The sequence below is a fragment of the Nicotiana tomentosiformis genome, chromosome 5 (genome assembly GCF_000390325.3).
Source record: "Nicotiana tomentosiformis chromosome 5, ASM39032v3, whole genome shotgun sequence".
NCBI classification, from domain to species: Eukaryota; Viridiplantae; Streptophyta; class Magnoliopsida; order Solanales; family Solanaceae; genus Nicotiana; species Nicotiana tomentosiformis.
Genome location: NC_090816.1, coordinates 126,453,489 through 126,472,977, shown reverse-complemented (window position 1 = coordinate 126,472,977; position 19,489 = coordinate 126,453,489). Strand labels below are relative to the sequence as shown.

Genomic DNA, 19,489 nt, shown 5'->3' with positions numbered 1-19,489 from the left:
ACACGTTTTATTGAGGTGAGAGCATTGCTACTGCATTAATCAAATAATTTTCTGAATGTATTATAATAATCACAGTCTTTATTGGATTTTCAAAGGCTTGTAAAATCTAGTAATTTTTCACAATTTTTAGTTGTTTCTCGACTCTCTTCCTCCATATAAAACTTTCAGAATTAGTCTTCTGATCTTTAATGGAGAAATAAAAATACGAAGAGACAAAATTCAGAATGCTAGAAAATGATAACAATGGTTATTCTGATTCTCCACCTATTAAAATTTTTTGTTTATTAAAATTAAAATATTTAATAGACTTAGAACTCTTAATAAACTTTTGTTTATTTCTCATGGTTAACTTAACTAGACTTGATGTAAACACCCGGTGCGGGTAAATTTTTACCGACCAAATACCTACTTAGTAATATGCCGTACACATAACGATGAGAATATTGTCATTAATGCATATGAATCTAATTGGTTTACAAATTCTTTCCCTTATTTAATGTTTATTGGAATTAGTTTTGAGTTTCAACTTTCGAAGAAAACTTCAAACTTCCCTAGTAAAAGCCTTCATTTTCGTGTATACTACAAATCTACTAGTAGCTGGTTTTACTTGGTTTCACTATCATATCCAGCTTTCAAAGTCCCTTTCTCAAACCATCACAACGATATAATATAATAGTAAAGACAACAAAGTCAAATCATACATCTCTTAATCAAATTCAATTACAATGTAAATAGCACTCAATTTTTTTCCGAAATTCGTTCAAATTTTTCTTCAATCTTTAACTATATAGATAATGGATTTTTTGTTTTATGACCTGATACCAGGTATCATCAAGTTGTAGATGATTACATTTACCATCGTAATTATTTTGACACGTGAAATCTACGGTAAAAGTCGTTCTGAATTTTAGAACGACTTTAAGTGTTAATAACTAGGTTCTAAAATTTAATATTTATCTATATCTAATAATTTTCTTAATATAAATACATTGTTGACCAAAATTATTGTGTTCGACCGAACCTGTAGCTGACTTCTAGCTTCGCCCCTGCTACCACAAGTATAACAAATAAAAGTAAGATATTTTGTATATATATATATATATATATATATATATATATGATAGAGGGATGAATTTGGAACCTTCCTAGATATGGCCTCCCCCACCCCCCCCCCCCACACCTTTTTTTTTTTTGGTTAGTCAACTTTCTTTTCTTCCGGACCAAAAAAAAAACTTTTTTTTCTTTCCTGTTAATTAAGATAATAAATGTTTTTCAATGCGTTGGTTCTTTTTTTGTCCTCTATATATAATGTATGAATAGTAGGCTTATATTCAAACTTTGAGTAGAAGAAAGAACATGAGAGGGAAACCAAGGCTACTGGTTAATCTCTCAACCATTTGACTTTGATCACCAATTAAGCTCAGGTAAATTTTCAATTTAATTAGCTTGCAAAATTTCCAATTTTAGTCTCTTTAATCAAAATTCTCTTTTCCCACTCATTTATGATTCATTTATTAATCTATAAGTTTAGGTAAACTCAATAGCTTTTACTTAGACTATAGTATGTATTAAGAAATTTAATAAATATTAATATATTTTTACCTGTGAACTCACGTATTGTTGAGATCGTTGTAAGAATTCATTTATCTCTGTTTTCACCAAAACTCTAAATTCATCAATTCTCCATGCAGAAAAATTCATAAATTCTCCACACATACTATAAAAAAAATGAATTAGCGACGATTTTTTTTTTAATTAAACAGAAAAATACATCGCTAATTAGCTATTCAACAATGGATTAGTGACAGTTTATTAAGAAATTTTGTTAGCTACCCGAGATTTAGCAACAGATTAGCCGACCAGCTAATTCCAGTTTTTCTCTCGTAGATACAATGCACTCAGCAAATCATTGGGGAGGATCATTAGAAATCGCGAACACCGGCGATTCAACGGCGGAGGAATATGACCGGAGTCGGAATTTGGATTGGGACAGAGCATCAGTAAATCATCATCAAAAACAACAACAGTATAATAACTACGATCAATATTCTCATCGGCATAATTTAGATGAAACGCAACAGAGTTGGTTATTAGGTCCGCCGGAGAAGAAGAAGAAGAAATACGTCGATTTAGGATGTATTGTTTGCAGCAGAAAAGCATTCAAATATACTATTTATGGAATTATTATCGCTTTTCTCGTTATCGCTCTGCCTACGATTATCGCCAAGTCTTTGCCTAAGCATAAAACTCGGCCTTCTCCTCCTGATAATTACACTATTGCCCTTCACAAGGCTCTCCTCTTCTTCAACGCTCAAAAATGTACGTTTTCTACTTCCCTTAGCTTCCTCTATTTGATTTTATGTTTTCATTTTTTTGCTAATGAGAATGAAATTTTTTAATGAAATTCGATTTTTCTCACATAGAGTAATCCTTTTGTTGCTACTGAGAATAAAATACTCAAATTCACTTCCTTACTTTACGAATATCTTAATTTTATTGCGGTTATTCATAGCTTTGTTGTTAACAAATATTTTATTTTAGTCTTTTATTTTAACAAAGCTGAAAATGCTTTTAATTTCATGAGCTTATCGGAAATAACCTCTCTATCCTATAAAAATAGGGTTAAGGTTTGTGTACACTTTAATCTTCTCAGACCTCACTTGTGGGATCACACTAAGTATATTGTTATTGTTGTTGTTGTTGTCACCTTAGTGGAGCTTTGGTATAGATTGTGTTGTGTCAAAATATTTAAAGAAAAGGTCCAAAATTACCTATATATTTTGAGTATGATTTTATATCATTATCCGTTATACTTTGATTAGGTCCGCGCTGGAGCTTAGTTAGCTTAAAATTACACTACTTTGATCCGTTATATATAATTTATTGGCTTAAAAATAGTATATAATCTGCTAGAACTAGTTAAAATATACCGATAATATTAAAAAAGTATATTAGTTCAGTTTATAATTGAAATGGACAGAGTATTAGTTTTCTGCTTTCCCTTCCATTTTCTTTTTCCTTTTCCTTAGGTGATATTTGGAAGGGATAGATTTGGAAAGGGGTATATAGCAAAGAGGGGAAAGAACAAAGTTAGTTGATTGGGAAAGTACTAACTTTAGGCTAGAAATATTGCTCCAAGTTCGAAGCATGCCGTTTGTTATTGGAATTGCACTAAATTATAGCAAGGATCACGACTTTTGGTAGGCATAGAAATGGACTTGGTAAAACTTACGTTAGAAAATACATAGTTTTCTACTTTGGACATACTCGCAATAATTATTACTTTATGATGCTTGTTAACGTGAAAATTAGTCATAGGTGAAAGAGACACGTTACGAGTTTTCAAATTAGACTACGTGCAAAGTGTTTTTTTCTTCTTGTGACATGGTGTAATTGGTTAGACTAAATTGTTAAATTAACATGAGGTATCAAAATATTATGTATTATGAAATTATTTTAATCTAATACTTCCTCCATTTCAAATTATCTGTCGTGTTTTCTAAAATTAAATGTCTCAAATTATTTGTTGCTTTATACGTACAAGATAAAATTAATTATTTTTTTCATTTTACCCTTGATAGTAGTAATTGTTCTTGAAGACTGCTCCTTAATTATGGAGTAAATATTCAATAAAGAAAGATTATATCATAAGACACAAATAAGGGTAAAATAGTCAAAAACTCATTGTAATTAATATTTTTTTAAGAGGTATGTAAAAGAAAAACACAATAGCTAATTTGAGACGGAGAGAATATTGTTAATTAATAATGATGTTCATTGTTTTGTTTTTACAATTAAATTTTTATTGTTTTTTAGATGTATATTTATATTTCGTACTAAACAGGAGAAAAGTAGACACGGTAAGTTGGAACATCCTAAGCACTTGAACAACAAACTAAAAAAGTGGGTCCAGAGAAATCTAAGTTTGGTAGGGACATTTTTAATAGTACGATTTTCATTGGCTAGCAAATTTTCATTAATTAATTATTAACCAAAGTCTTATTTCCCATGTATGACTCGGCCTTAATATGTCGTCACTGCTGATCCTCAAAGTCCAATCATAAATATTATTTTCCTTTATTTCCATCAATATTCGAAATAACGAACAATTTGAAGAAGGTGTAAGGAGGATATGAACAATTTAAGATAAATTAAATCGATTCTAAAGAATATTATACTAACATTTTGATTTCATACCTAATACCTTGAGGCGTTTTTCAGTATCCATTTGATCTAATGAATTATCCAACTAATTAATTATCAGTTAGAGGGGAGCCATAACTTTGATCCTTTGAATTCGTCAATTATAGTTTATTCTGCTTTGACTTTGGGAGTTAGACGAACTAATTTTCCTATATAACAGCAATCTTATTTCTTAATTAAATAGGCAGGTCAAATCGTTTTTTTTTATGAAAAAAATAAATAAAAATCGTTTCCAACGTGCAAGCTTATCACACTGATTTCCTTCTTACACTTTCGTCTTCAAATCAATGTTTTCCGTCGAAGTTGATTGGATATAAGTTTATTTGGATTCAACTTATATAAAATTTATTTGGGTTAATGTATACAATTGAGAGTATAAAAAGAATTTACTCTATCAGTGTATTTTAACATAGTGCAGCATATTTCATGTCTTATTTCTAGGTTAATGATTCCACTTATTAGGAACGATTACCAATAGTTATTTTCCTTGGCTTTGTAATTTATCTACACAATTTTAATCTTCAAATCTCTTATTACCAGCAGTGTTATCAAGGTAAAAAGCGCAAAAGAGCTCTAAGATCCGTTGGCTTTAAGCTCAAAGTGCTAATAAAGTGCGGGCTTCAGTGAAAAGAGGCGCAAAAGGAGTAAAAAATACAAATATGTATGGCAAGTCTAAGACTAATAATTATAAACATGAATAACAAATATATGAATAAAGAAATTGAAAAATTATGATAAAGTTTTATATCAATTGGCTAGTGTTGTCTTTTTAGGATTACGCTTATTAGCATGGAAAAGTATGTCTAGCAAGCGAGGTGAAGCGCACAACGCACGAGTGAAAAGAAACAACATGATCATAGAGGATTAAAATGCGGTTTAAGATTGGTGTGACAGCCTTTGTCGGTTTAGGTTTGATTAAAAAGAGTCTCTCCTATATATATCTTCACTAAAAGAGAGAATAATTTTTGTTTCACTTCTTTTTTGATAGGCCTGTTACTCTTTTTCCTCTAACTTTATCTCTTCGTGCAATATATCGATTACCTATAAAAAAACTTCTGAATTTCATGCTCTGCCTGTATTTGTTGAAACAGTGCATGTATATTATGTATTGATTTAAGTTATATACATATACAACATCAAACGTTTTACACTGTCAGTATGTATAGTTTTAGCCGTGATAGCTGGTAAAATACTGTTTTTATTATGTTACCAATTAATGGTTATCAAAAATTACACCTTTAATTAACTTATAAATAACATAGTGGAGCTTGGCGCAGCGTAAGTGTTGTCGCTGAGTAACAGTCCATCCCACTAGTGATATTGTCCGCTTTGGACCTAGGCTCGCATGGTTTTAAAACGCGTTACTAGGGTCTAAGGCATGTTTACTTATATACCCAACATTTCTCCCGTGTTTTATCGATGTAGGATTCGCCTGGGGTTTCACACACTCTGTGACCACGAGGCCACGGTCTCAAGCCGTGGAAACAGCCTCTTGCAGAAATACAACGTAAGACTGCGTACAATAGAGCCAATGTTGTCCGGCCCTTCCCGATCCCACGCATAGCGAGAGCTAGTGCATCGGGCTGCCTTTTCACCTTATAAATAGATGAACATCATGAACTGACTGCGTATATATTTTTTATAGCATCAGTGCATGGAACTTACACTCATTACGTATTAATCTGAGAATTTGTTGGTCTTTGCATATTGCAGCTGGAAAATTGCCAAAAAACAATGAGGTTCCATGGAGAGGAGACTCAGGTTTACAAGATGGATCAAAACTCACAGACGTTAAAGGAGGGTTGATTGGAGGGTATTATGATGCTGGAGATAACACAAAATTTCACTTTCCAATGTCATTTGCAATGACAATGTTGAGTTGGAGTGTCATTGAATATGAACACAAGTACAGAGCCATTGATGAGTATGATCATATCAGAGATCTCATCAAATGGGGCACTGATTACTTGCTTCGTACTTTCAACTCCACTGCCACTAAAATTGACAAAATTTATAGCCAGGTAACTAAAAGTTTCGATTTTTAAGTGTTGTGATTACATTTTATATGTATGGAGTTGGTATGATGGTGGTCATATTCCGGAAAATGGTTTTTTTCTTTGAAAATGTTTTCCGATGTTTAGTTGGACAGTGAAAAATATTTTTCCGCAAAAAACAAAAACTTTTATCAAGGGTTGTTAATAATATTAGCAAATTAAATAGTGGTTCTTGATGAAATTTTTAGAATTAAAGCAATAATATGAGGTTAAGAGTTGAGAAAATTGTGAAGAAAAATGACTCTGGAGTTCCCCTCAAAAGGTGAGGGAAGTCATTTACCCATTTGGGTGTGGAGAAAGGGAAAGGCATAATATATAAACAAACCTTCAAACTTGGCTTCAGCTGGCAAGTATGCCCTCCAACTTTAGGTGTGCACAAGTAGGCAACTCAACTTGTATAAAGTTGAACACGTAAACAGAAATGTTGACATGGCACATAAATTTTGGAGGTGTCTAGATGATTATTTTGTAAGTCTAGATGATCATTTTGTAAGTTGGAGTATTCAACTGACAGTGTAGCTGCCTACTTGTGCATACCCAAAGTTGGAGGGCACACTTGACAGCTGAGGCCTATTTACGTAAAATGTTCTTGCTACCACATACAAAAAAAGTGTGTTAAGTTTTCTATTCAGTTAGATTCTATAGAGGTAATTGTAGCAGTATTCATGAAGTCAAAAGATCATGTTATATTGAGTGGAATGACACACAGGAAAATCAACTGAAGTGAAGTTTTAAACTGAATGTACGACTTGCTATTACTGTTGGAACTTCATACTTAATTATGGTTCCAATGTTCCCTGATCAGGTTGGTGGTTCTCTAAACAATTCAAGAACACCAGATGATCACTACTGCTGGCAAAGGCCAGAAGACATGAACTATGAACGCCCTGTTCAAACAGCTAATTCGGGGCCTGATCTTGCCGGTGAAATGGCAGCAGCATTGGCTGCAGCCTCCATAGTATTCCGCGACAACACACAGTATTCAAGAAAGCTCGTTAAAGGAGCAGAGACCCTGTTTGCTTTCGCCCGTGACTTTGGCAAACGGACTTCATATTGCCGCGGAAATCCATACATTGAACCTTTCTACAACTCCACAAACTACTTCGACGAGTTCATGTGGGGATCAGCTTGGCTATATTATGCTACTGGCAATAAAACTTATATATCGTTGGCGACTAATCCTGGATTGTCTAAGAATTCCAAGGCTTTTTTCATGATCCCGGATTTAAGCGTGTTGAGTTGGGATAACAAATTGCCTGCAGCTATGCTGCTGTTAACTAGGATGAGGATATTCTTGAATCCAGGTTACCCTTATGAGGAAATGTTGAGCAGTTATCACAATGTCACTAGTCTTACGATGTGTTCCTACCTACAGAGGTACCAAGTCTTCAACTTCACTAAAGGTAATATGCCTTAATTATCATCCTCTTCCAAGAACATGTCATATATATTCCTAGTTAAGGACAAATTGCTACATTAGGTAGAAGTTCAGCAAAAATTATAAACTGGTCCGAGATAGGCTTGTTCAATTGTTCTACGAAGTGCTCTGACTCCTGATATCCAGAGGCAGATCTAGAATTTAAACTTGATAGGTTCAACCTTAAATGTTCTCAGCACTAAACACATTGTAACTTTTGCTTAGGTGGACTGATCCAGTTGAATCATGGCCGTGGACAACCGCTACAGTATGTGGCAAATGCAGCGTTTTTGGCATCACTCTTTGTTGATTACATGAATGCCTCTGGTGTTCCAGGATGGAACTGTGGCCCTCGCTATATCTCCTTGGATATTCTTCGTCGTTTTGCCACTTCCCAGGTTTGCACATCACTCGCCCTCTCAATATTTGATCAGATTCAATAGAGTGCAAACAGTTAGAAATCTACAACAAAAGCATTCATCACATGCAAAGTGGATCCAGGATTTAAATTTTGTGGATTCAACTCTTAGAATTCTTGGAACTAAATTCAATGTAATTTTGACATTACGGTATCGAAATACTGGGTTGAGTTGAATGTACAACACGAGCTCCATCCGCCGCTGCTTACATGGTCCATTAAAACTGCCAATGTTTTAACTTTTCAGCCACTAAAACTACCATCATGCAGAGGCGGATCTAGGATTTCTAAAATATGGGTGCACCACAAAAAAAGTAGAAAAAAAGTATTAAGTGCGAATTGATCCACTTATAATATTAGACTAACTCTAAAAAATACATACATAAAATACATAGTTTGACGTTGAGACCATGAGTTCACGTACCCATGATTGGGGCTATAAACCCGCCCATGCCATCATGTACTAACATTTTGTCATTTTTGCTTTCATAAAACAGATGAATTATATTTTAGGTGACAATCCCTTGAAGATGAGCTATGTAGTAGGGTATGGAAACAAATTCCCAAGGCATGTACATCATAGGGGTGCATCAATACCCTCTGGTAAAACAAAGTACTCGTGCACTGGAGGTTGGAAATGGAGAGATACCAAAAATCCGAATCCTCACAATATTACAGGAGCTATGGTAGGAGGACCTGATAAGTTTGATAAGTTCAAAGACGCGCGCAAAAATTTCAGCTATACAGAGCCAACACTAGCAGGAAATGCAGGACTAGTTGCTGCACTGGTTTCTTTAACTAGCAGTGGTGGCTATGGTGTTGACAAAAATGCCATTTTCTCAGCTGTTCCACCCTTATATCCAATGAGTCCACCCCCACCTCCACCATGGAAACCATAATGTGCAAATTTTGCCTTGAAAACCTGCAGCAGCTTAAATTTTGCCTATTATTTGGCTGGCTATATCCATGTACAAAATTTCGAGATTAAAGAGTTGTTGTAACTCTGTTTATCTTATGACTCCGCGGCTTAATAAAATTCTTGCATTAATTTCTTTTTATAATTTGTTTAAAGTCTGCGCATGGCATCATTGAAGTTTCATTGAACTTAAAACGCCTTGAAGAAGAAGCATGTAATAGCATTTCTTGTGAGACAACAATTGAATGCCAGTGAATTCATAGTAGATAAGGCTGATATTTCTTCCATATTCCTTGAAAGAATTACAACAGAGAGAGTTTTACAAATTGATATCGACAATTTCTAATGCATAACGGTATATATGATTCTAACTTATTCTATATGTATTGATAAATGAATGAGAGGAAAAAGAACACTTCAGGTACTATTGCTGATAACAAGAACCTGGTTCTTCTGGTGCAGCTCGCCCGCCTCCAGTTAATGGACCAGAAGCAACTCCTCTTTGATTCAATAGGCATCTAAAATGAGCCAACCTGCGAGTTACTTGACTTGGATTCTTGGCAAGTTTGTCATAAGCAGTCCATAGCCTCTCTTTTGTGCAGCAAGTTAGCCAGCGAAAAAAAAGAAGAAGAAACATGTTACAACGAGAATGACGATTGGATTTAACATGTCAACTCAGAGGCTATCCTCTTCTGGAGCCATGTGTGTTAACGTGTCATAGATAATAGTCTAATACACATGAAACAATGGCTACTGTCACAAAAGTAGCAAGAAGAAGGAATAGCGAAAAAAGCAAGTTCATATTAAAAGTCAGCACAAAATATCTGATGTGTGTGCTACCTAACAATGTTTGAAGTATGTCATTGTTTCATATGTGGCCATGAATGTTGTAGCACATTAGGAGAAGGACAAGAGAGAATACACAGAAGTGGCTCCTCTGAGAAGTCCAACAGCATTTGAAAGATGAAAAATACTTCTGATAAGACTAAAAGGAACTTTTATGTTCTTTATAAAACAAAAATAAAAAAAATAAAATAATTGGAGCATCAATGAGATTCAAATTAGTATATAGATGATTTGTTGCTCTTTGTAGACGATGTTATACTCGGGACCTTTTCATATCAAAGATAATTACTTTGTAAAACTAATAAAAAGGTAGAATCTAGATTTCAGGAAGACAAATTCAATAAAAGAGAGAAAAGACTACCTGCCGCTGCTGCTGCACGAGGCCATATGGTTGTTTCGATGTTTGATCCATCAATATGCTCACCCCACATACATACCTCACCCCCAATAACCAGCCGTTGTAGCTCGGGATTTGTAATATTAGTTAGTGGCTCATTTGAATAGAAATCCTGCCATGTGGTATCTATATGGTCCAAATACCACTTGTCCTGGTTACTTACAATGCACCGCAATCCAGCTGCAGTTACTTGCTGAGCAACACCGCCCCCGAGCCTGCCAGATATAATACAAGCACAAAATTAGTCCACCAATTCTTTGTTTTTTATTTTCTATATGGTAAAACGTATCCTCCCAAAGCCCCCCAGCCCAGGAGCCCAACATTGCATTTTCCCACTTTGCTTCTTGGGTGACTCGAACCCCAACCTTATGATTGGAGGTGGAGGGGACCTTCACCAATAGACTATCCTTCTCTTGTCTATAAGGAGATTATGAATTTCACAAAACTATAAGTGAAAAATAATTTAGTCATCTGTGGAAGAACACCTGAGTTAATCTTCATACTCATCACGGAGAAGAATGAAGGAGATGGAAAAGACAACAGATATATGAACTAATATGGATCTTCCAGCTTATACCACACGACAAGAGGACGTACCAGTTGTGAACTATAGTTTTTGGGCTCAACTTATTTCCAAAGTTATTGAACGTCTCTTCCCTGCAAATTTGAAGATGAAAGTTAAACCAGTTACTGTTAGAATTCTGAAATCTCATAACAAAAGGTCTTCCTACCAGTTTATAATTTGATATCCATGAGATAAAGCTATCTTCTGTGCTCGCAAGACGAAATACTCATAAGCAGTGGTTCCATTCAACCGGTGTTGCTTCAACCTGTCAAATAGAACATTTGTATAAGATAATTAGCTGTAACACTTCGCTTGTTACTTCCTTTTTGTTACCATTACCTTTCCTTGGCACTTTCAATCTGCAAGGACAAGGCCTTTCTAGAGCATTCTACAATTTACTGCATGCTATCAATGCTCATTTGCTTCTCAATTCAAGAACTACCCCTTTACAGTCCTTGTAAATGTAAGCACGTTACGGCTTTGTCAGATTTTTTCGAGGCTTCTATTTTGTCCCACAAATGAGCATTAATCGGACAGTTAGAAGTTTGCGTTATTTCTACTTTACATTTGATATTCAGCCACATAACCGGGTCTGATATGCATCTTGCAGTGATGTTCCGGGAAACTGATTGGTAAGTACTTCCAATTACAGAAAGGTTTTGTAGATTAAGTAATCGATATGATTAAGAGAGTTGCAACACTTAACAAGCCACGCAAATGAAAAATGACTTGGTCTGAATTGTAGCTTATAAGAGTTAATATAACGACATAACCATCGCCAATGTTTTCGTCCACAGGAATAACAACTAAAATACAAAAGAAATAATCGAATAAGTGTTCTGTAATGCTCAGTAATGCATGTTGCTTTACTGAATAAAAAAAATATCTAGTAAAAGGAATGAAAAGCTTCAAAGGATAATTGATTAACTTGGAAAATTTGTCGAAGATATGCAATACTGACAGTACAACAACAACAAAGACCCAGTGAATTTCCATAAGTGGGTTCTGCAGAGGCGCAGACCTTACCCCTATCTTGACGGTAGAATATCGAAAATAAAATCACAAAAAATATTTACCACTTTCTTATACGAGGAGTTAACGTCCAGCAACCTGCAGGAAACATCCAATTGCATGTTTCAGTTAATTACCTTCAACTTGCTGAAAGTTAAGATCAGTAAACAGTACAAGCAAAAAGGATTAGTACCCGAGTAAGAGAGATTGAAGACTAAAGTCAATGCCTGATACAAATACATGTGCTTGGGTAATATTTAGGTCTAAAGAAACAACTACTTATAGGAAACTGGAGTCTGAAAATTGATAAAGGCGCCTACATACGTATTATTACTTTAATCACTTATGCATCTTACACCTCAAACTTGTGCAGCTACCGAATTTGGACTAGTAAATTTTTGTTTTCTCATTAATATCCTTTAAAAATTAAATGTTCAATGACTTAGACAATAAAAAATTTTGCAAACAAAGATCAAACTTCCTGTGAGTGTCGGTTGAACACTAGAATCCTGTTTTTTAATTGGTATCCGTTCAAAATAAATTGTTGAATGACTTAGACAGTGAAGTTTTTGCAATGCGAGATTCAAAGTTTTTGTGAGCGTTTGTCAAACACTACTTCATTCTTCTGTCATGTTAATAATATTTCATCAAACAAAGATGATAGACCATGTCACAAAGAAATATGGATACAATCAAGTCAGATCAGTGATCTGAACATGTTAACTTACTCGTATCCACTTCATCACCTCCTAGATGAACAAATCTGTACTTGAATATCTTGCTAAAATCTGAAACACAGAAAGTTTCCATATAATCATGAATCTATTACTATTTTGACTCATAGAGGTCATGAAGTTATTTTCCGTGAGCATTACCAGAGAGAATTCCGTCTATTACTTTGAAAGTGAAATCATTGCTTATGTCAAGTGGCTGTTGACAATCTTTTGACGGCCATAAAGAAGGATAACCAGTACCCCTGAAATTGAACAATTGCTGGATCGATTAGATTGCAAGGGAAAAAAATTCTTGTTGAAATTTGATTCAAACAACTAATATCCAAATAGAATGTCATCACCCCATACCAAGATTGAGCATGTCCTGGAACGTCTAGTTCAGCTAATACATTGATTCCACGTCTACCTGCATATCTGCAACTCTTAAACATTAAACGTTATTTGCACATGAAAAGCCAAGGATAGAAGAATGAAGAAGCATGAAAGAAATAACTTGCCTCACAATCTCAGCAGCATCAGCCACAGTATACCGCTCTGAACTTGAGTAAGCACCATTCCATAGTTTCGGATATGAGGGTATCTCAAATGGGAATGATTGTGTATCTACAATGTGCCAGTGCAGCACATTCTGCACATAGCAAATTGTGGGGATCAGAGTCTTAGTAATCAATAAGAAGTATTATATATGCATTTCGTTTCCCGACGTGCTGACACCATCAAATTGTTAACGTAATAAGGACTTGAATAACCGACAAGAATAAGATGTCACCTAAGTCCGCTGTCTAAGAACCTCCTGTGGTCCGGCACAAAGTTAAGCGAGATACCTTATTCAAATTACTGATTTTGACATTGTATCCATATTATTGACTTTTCTTTATTTTTAGCAAGTTTTACTGGGTGACTTTCCAAACAAGATTTAGGATAAGCACCAGCCACTGCTTAAGGCATAAAAAATGCATTCCTGAAGTAAAAAAAGAGTGTTTTCTGGGGGAAAAATAGATAGCAATTCACAGTATATCCAAATCAACTAAATTGGCATGCAAACAAAAGGTTTAAATACTTCACATTGTCCAACAGTTATAGTATCAATCTCGCCTCGCTAATACGTGAGGCTCTATCATCTACTCAGCCCTGCTTGAAAAACTTAAAAAGGAAAATTTTCAGAAAGTTATAATAATGAGACAAGTATAAGAAGGTTTTCTTCCATCCCCTTTTCCTGAGGAAGCAGGGTTGCACAGACTTTGCAAGTTTCCCAAGGCGAGGATGCAAAGAACTCCACATAAAAAAATAAAAAATAAAAATAGATGTTTTGGGACAGAAAGATTTAGGGAGACATAAAGTAAAAAATTATTAAGAGGTCCATAAAAGTAGTACATGATATTTAGCCGGAAAAAAATTACTATACCAGTTTTGCATAAGCCATAGAATCAATAACCTTCAATATCACAGGCAACGGCAGATAGTGACGGGAAGTGTCTGTAAGACGATGAAGGATATCAGCAAATCTTAATTTCAGAAGAGAACTTGACAGAATATGACATGGTAAATTTCCTACTTGGATAGTTTTCGTTGTGCTAAACTAGAAAAGAAAGATGAAATAAGTAAAAGCAACGGTCCCTAAAATTATTAGAGAAGTTTCTCACCAATTAAAAGCCCTCGATAAGAGAATCTTGGTCGATCAACTATGGCCCACGGAACTTGATGAACTTCAATTGTTCTGGTTGTAAAGTTAAAATGGCATACTTGACTAAATGTCTGTTTACGATGCCAAAACAAACATTAGAGCATCTAACTAAAGCAAAATATAATTGACTAACTACTAACAGCTGTTCAGCTTGAGCGGAAGCATCAAACCTGCAAACCATGCAAAGCCCCATAAACTGTTTTTGCCTGCATTAAATAGTGACTATCAGAAAGTTAAAATCTTTCAGTGTGATAAGCATAAAAGAATCTCTCGCCATCCAATCATATAAGCACAGATGCGAGCAAACAAATTGCATGTACGGTTGTTTTCAAACACTCCGTACAACTTCAAGAAGAATAAAAGTCAAAGAAGAAGAAAAAATAGAACCGCGTGAAAACAGATGCAAGTAGAGAGAGTTTATACAGTCATATTTTAAGCATATCATGCAACTTCAGAAAGACATAGTAATACAGAAAAATAAATATATTAGCAGTAGTTGCCTCTGCGTTGTTCTCAAATGAAAATTTAATGAAATTCACCACCTATTGCTGAAATATTCTTCCCCTTGTACCAATCAAAATTTGTTTGGTTAGTGAGTTAATTTCTAATTCAATAAGTAAACACAAAAATTGTAAAGGAACAGGATGAGCTACCTCGCACTATAATACGAGGTAGCTAAGCTAACAAAGTCTAGCTTTGAAAATGTTTCTGTGATAAAAGATAATTATTGGCTATAACCTAACCCATTGATTTTGGCAAAAAATCACTTTAAGGTCTATCATAGAGTACAACAACAATAACAATAACAAACCCAGTGTAATCTCACAAGTGGGGTATGGGGAGGGTAGTGTGTACGCAAACCAGAGGCGGATGTAGTATATTATGTACGGGTTCAACTCAACCCATAACTTTCGACGCGGAGTAAAAATTTGTATGTAAAAATTTATTAAAATTGCAAAAATAGTAGATCTGAACCCATAACTTTAAAAATATAATGGATTCAATGTTAAAAATTTTAAAATTGAACCCATAGGAATTAAATCCTGGATCCGCCTCTGACGCAAACCCTACCCCTATCTTATGAAGATAGAGAGGTTGTTTCCAGTAAACCTTCGGCTAAGGTCTATCATAGAGTAGAGATAACAATACTGCAGTAGTGCTACAGGGATATGCATTTGATTGCACAAAATATCTTGTAAAAGAGATGCATCATAGTATCAACAGAGGAAAGCTGATAACATATACCGTCAAATGTGCATAGGCTGGGTTTCCATGTGCTGGTATGGTCAAGTTGTAGGACTCATCAACACCATATTGTAGCTGCATCGCACAAGGTTTTATCAGTTGGTTTAGAAAATGCCATTCAAGGAAAGATGTGTAAAGATTGAATTGAGCAGAATGAAAGCACCTGAAATATTTAAATCGTGCAGTAATTCATTTGACTGAGACAGTTTATTAGAATTCGAAGTCTTAATGTGAAATTTACCAAATACTTTCTGTAGTTCACTACAATAATAAATTAAAAACAGTCATCATATGTTATCCTCTGCAAAACTATTAATCCACAAGCCAGTCGAAATGTGCAACAAAAATAGCGCTCCATAGAAACTTTATTTATTGGAGGATTATTTTAGTGGAAAGTAAGAGTTCATAACTTTTTTTGGTGAAACGACTGACATCTCAGAAGTGATGTGCATAACTATCCCATCATTTTCTTCTTCTTCCTTTTTTTTTGTGTGTGGCGGGGGGGATTGAAAAATTGACTCAAATGGCAGAGTGACAAAGCTCTTCCCACATACTACTTATTTTCCTTTGACAAAGCCCATAATTCATTGAGTTGCAGAACCAATTACCAGCTAAACGACCATATAACAATAAAGTAAGTGACCAAGCTCAAAGCAAAGAACAAAAAGCTATGTGATCATTTTCTGAGCTCAACCGGGAGATTACCTCATCACTTGGAGAAAGGACAACCACATGAATTCCCTTTAGCACTGAAGAGGGGCCGACATAAGAGAAGTTGGCATCAACGACATGAGCTACCTTAACGACATCAAGTAACCTTGAAAAACCTTCCTTGAGAATTCCAGAGGCATCGGTGTACTTGCTGCCTTCAGTCTTGAGCACAAAATCATTACTAAGTTGAAGTGTCCTATGTCCATAGCTAACTGATAGTGGCATCGGCCATATCTTCAAATTCTTAATGTTAGCAGCTGCTGATATTACGAGAATCTGAACCACAACTGCAAATAATATGCTCCGCAATCCTAACTTCCCCATCACTATACTCTAGCAACAGAAATCGAATGAACAAAATCAGACATTCAACTATACGAAAATCTACAGAAACTGATAATATTAGCTACAAGGAAATGGGAAGCCATTTGAACATGAGGCGCTTAGCTTAAAAGATAAACAAAAATTCGCATACTTTTAGTAGCAGTTAACATGAATTAAAGGTCATAGCATCGTATAAATAAACTAATAAAATGCAAGAAGAAAAAACAATCAATGAATTAAAGCAGACCAACACCACTCCCACCCCATATATATTGACATCTATCGGCGAAATGCAATTATCAGCCCTTGTCTCACCCCATATGAAGAAAAAAAGGTGTTAAATTGGTAAACAATCAATAAAATCTGCAGCACTAATTAGAAAGTGAAGCAAAAGAAGAAACTCATTCTTTCAAATCAAAGAAAAGAACAATCTTACACTTTCCCTTCCCATATAATAAAAACCAAGCTGAAATAACCTATTCTTTAAAAGCAAAGAAAAGAACCAACTTTATACTTCTTCTACTAATATACTTACAGATACTAAAACCAAACTGCATAAAATCTATCTATCATGGAAATGCAATTATCAGCCCCTGTCCCACCCCAAATGGGGAAAAAAATGCTAAATTGGTAAACAAATCTTCAAAAACAGCTGCATTAATTACCAAAAAAAAAATAAAAAAATCCATTCTTTTGAATCAATTAAAAATAACAACATTTACACTTCCCCTTCACATATAGTAAAAACCAAGGTGAAAAAAAGTAACTTACTCTTTCAAATCAAATAAAAGAACAATCTTTACACTTCCCCTTCATATTTAGTAAAAAGTAAAAACCAAGCTGAAAATAAGTAAACCATTCTTTCAAGGCAAAGAAAAGAACCAGTCTATATACTTCTTCTACTAATATACTTACAGATACTAAAACCAAACTGCAAAAACTCTATCTATCGGGGAAATGCAATTATCAGCCACTGTCCCACCCCAAATGGTAAAAAAAAAAAAAAGGGTGCGAATTGGTAACAAAATCATCGAAAACAGCAGCATTAATAAAAAAAAAAAAGTGAAGCAACAAAAAAGAAAGAACTCCATTCTTTCAAATAAAACAAAAAGAACAATCTTTACACTTCCCCTTGGTTTGGAGGGTGGTCATCCATATGGATGACCTGGGATCGAATACCCCTCAATGCCTTCTAGATTGAGCCTGTCGCACAGGGCTTGCTTAGTGCGGTTTATATCCCTATGTAGTTTACAGGCTATTACACAGGGGGAGGTTTACCCATTGCGCACAAAGTGCTCACCCGAAGGGCAGAGGCTGTGGCAGAGGTTGTAGCGGCTGCGAAATCCAGTGTAATCCCATAAGTGCTCTGTGGAGGGTAGGGTGTACGCAGACCTTACCTTACCCGGTGAAGGTAGAGAAACTGTTTCCGATACACCCGTAGCTCAAGAATACAATTCCTCCTCACATTTAGTTAAAATGAAGCTTAAAATAAGTAACCAATTCTTTCAAGGCAAATAAAAGAACCAATCTTTTTACTTCTACTAACATGCTTACAGATTCTAAAACCAAACAGCAAAAAAAACTATCAGAGAAATGCAATTATAAGCCCCCTGTCCCACCCCAAATGAAAAAAAAATGTTGAATTGGTAAACAAATCATTTTTTTAAAAAAAACAGCAGCAATAATTACAAAATGAAGCCAAAAAAAATCCAATTCTTTCAAATCAAATAAAAGAACAATCTTTACACTTCCCTTTCACATATAGTAGTAAAAACCAAGGTGAAAAGAAGTAATTCATTCTTTCAAATCAAATAAAAGAACAATCTTTACAAGCTTAAATAACCCCTTCTATTAAAGCAAAGAAAAGAACAATCTTTGAACCTATCAAACATACTTACAGATACTAAAATCAAACTGTATATCAAAAAAAAAAAAAAATGAAATGTTGATCTTTACATAAGAAAAGAACAATCTTTATACTTATCTAACATACTTACATATACTAAAACCAAACTGTATATCAAGAAATATGAAATGTGGATACTCACAGAGCTTCAACATAAAAAAACTAGGAATCCCAAGGGAGCAAAATCCTGGATTATGAATCAAATACAATCCAAGAACTAATGATGAAATATATAATTTTATTAAAGAATCAAAAGGGATAAGAAAAAGGTGACATTTATTAGTTGAACAACTCAAAAGAGCAAGTGGGAAACAGATAGAGAAGGCAATTAGTATTACCTAAGTAATCATATTCACATTCATTTCTAATCTTTCAATATGGGTTTTAAGTAATCTTGAAAATATTTTTAATATTATTATTATTTTATTATTAAACATGAAATTATACCCATTGTCTTGTCAGAAAAAGACATTGGTCCCCTTGTAATTCTCTGTTCTGCACAAGCCTTTTCTCTGTCTTTTTCTACATAAATATTTTAAATTCAATAATCTATAATTGTTGTGAAAGATAAAATAGTGAAAAACAATTATCCCGCCTTTATGATTTAACGTCTGTTCACGTGCTGGTTTATGATACAAGTATTGCCTTAATGAGTTAACCCCTTTTTGGAGAAAAGAATAAGGAAAGAAACGTGCCTCGCACGTGATAATCATAATATTGGAAGATTCTTTTAATTTGTGTAGGATTTTAGATTCCATTTCACACCCAAAAAAAAAAAAAAGCTTTTTAAAATAAAAAACGTTTTTCAATAAAAAAAAATTAAAAATGTGTTTGTCGTGAAATTTTGCAAGTTTTTGAAATTTTTTCAAAAATGAGTTTTTCAAATATCACTTTTCAATATTTTTTCAAATAAAATGCATGTCCAAACATAATTTCAAATTTCAAATATTATTTTTCAACTTAACTCAAAATACTACTTTTTTCAATAATTACAATTTTTATGTCCAAACGCCTAATTAGATAACTTTTTTTTATAGTAATTTGTGTAAGATTTTCAT

General features: G+C 34.3%; 2 protein-coding genes across 6 annotated transcripts; one reads left to right on the top strand and one right to left on the bottom strand.

Moving 5' to 3' along the window:
* The first annotated feature begins 1,286 nt into the window (after positions 1-1,286).
* On the top strand, positions 1,287-9,107 carry LOC104097973 (endoglucanase 12). Its single transcript, XM_009604603.4, has 6 exons — positions 1,287-1,424; positions 1,888-2,319; positions 5,917-6,224; positions 7,063-7,660; positions 7,900-8,072; positions 8,590-9,107. Exons 2-6 carry the CDS (start codon positions 1,893-1,895, stop codon positions 8,989-8,991), a joined length of 1,908 nt encoding a protein of 635 aa, XP_009602898.1. The 5' UTR covers positions 1,287-1,424; positions 1,888-1,892; the 3' UTR covers positions 8,992-9,107.
* Positions 9,108-9,249: 142 nt separating this feature from the next.
* LOC104097975 (beta-hexosaminidase 3) lies at positions 9,250-18,756 on the bottom strand. 5 transcript variants are annotated; one of them, XM_009604607.4, is made up of 16 exons: positions 18,574-18,755; positions 17,826-17,982; positions 16,196-16,534; positions 15,491-15,565; positions 14,416-14,451; positions 14,205-14,316; positions 13,967-14,037; positions 13,059-13,189; positions 12,910-12,975; positions 12,703-12,803; positions 12,556-12,615; positions 11,893-11,926; positions 10,983-11,081; positions 10,849-10,908; positions 10,216-10,466; positions 9,250-9,599 (listed from the first exon to the last, which is right to left on the bottom strand). In XM_009604607.4, the coding sequence occupies exons 3-16, from the start codon at positions 16,523-16,525 to the stop codon at positions 9,433-9,435; spliced, it is 1,593 nt and encodes a 530-aa protein (XP_009602902.1). In that variant the 5' UTR covers positions 16,526-16,534; positions 17,826-17,982; positions 18,574-18,755; the 3' UTR covers positions 9,250-9,432. The 5 variants fall into 5 exon arrangements, with proteins under 5 accessions (XP_009602902.1, XP_009602900.1, XP_009602903.1 ...); XM_009604605.4 differs by lacking the exon at positions 17,826-17,982 and having other exon boundaries at positions 16,196-16,527; positions 18,574-18,756; XM_009604608.4 differs by lacking the exon at positions 17,826-17,982.
* Between the last annotated feature and the right edge of the window lie 733 nt (positions 18,757-19,489).

Excerpts from the sequence above, each read along its gene's own strand:
- LOC104097975 (XM_009604605.4), bottom strand. Across the intron at positions 14,452-15,490 it reads CAGCCTATGCACATTTGACG|GCAAAAACAGTTTATGGGGC; the intron begins GTATATGTTATC and ends TATTTAATGCAG. Across the intron at positions 9,600-10,215 it reads TCGTGCAGCAGCAGCGGCAG|AGAGGCTATGGACTGCTTAT; the intron begins GTAGTCTTTTCT and ends GCTGCACAAAAG.
- LOC104097973 (XM_009604603.4), top strand. The coding sequence starts at position 1,893 with ATGCACTCAGCAAATCATTGGGGAGGATCATTAGAAATCGCGAACACC. Across the intron at positions 6,225-7,062 it reads TTGACAAAATTTATAGCCAG|GTTGGTGGTTCTCTAAACAA; the intron begins GTAACTAAAAGT and ends TTCCCTGATCAG. Across the intron at positions 8,073-8,589 it reads GTCGTTTTGCCACTTCCCAG|ATGAATTATATTTTAGGTGA; the intron begins GTTTGCACATCA and ends TTCATAAAACAG.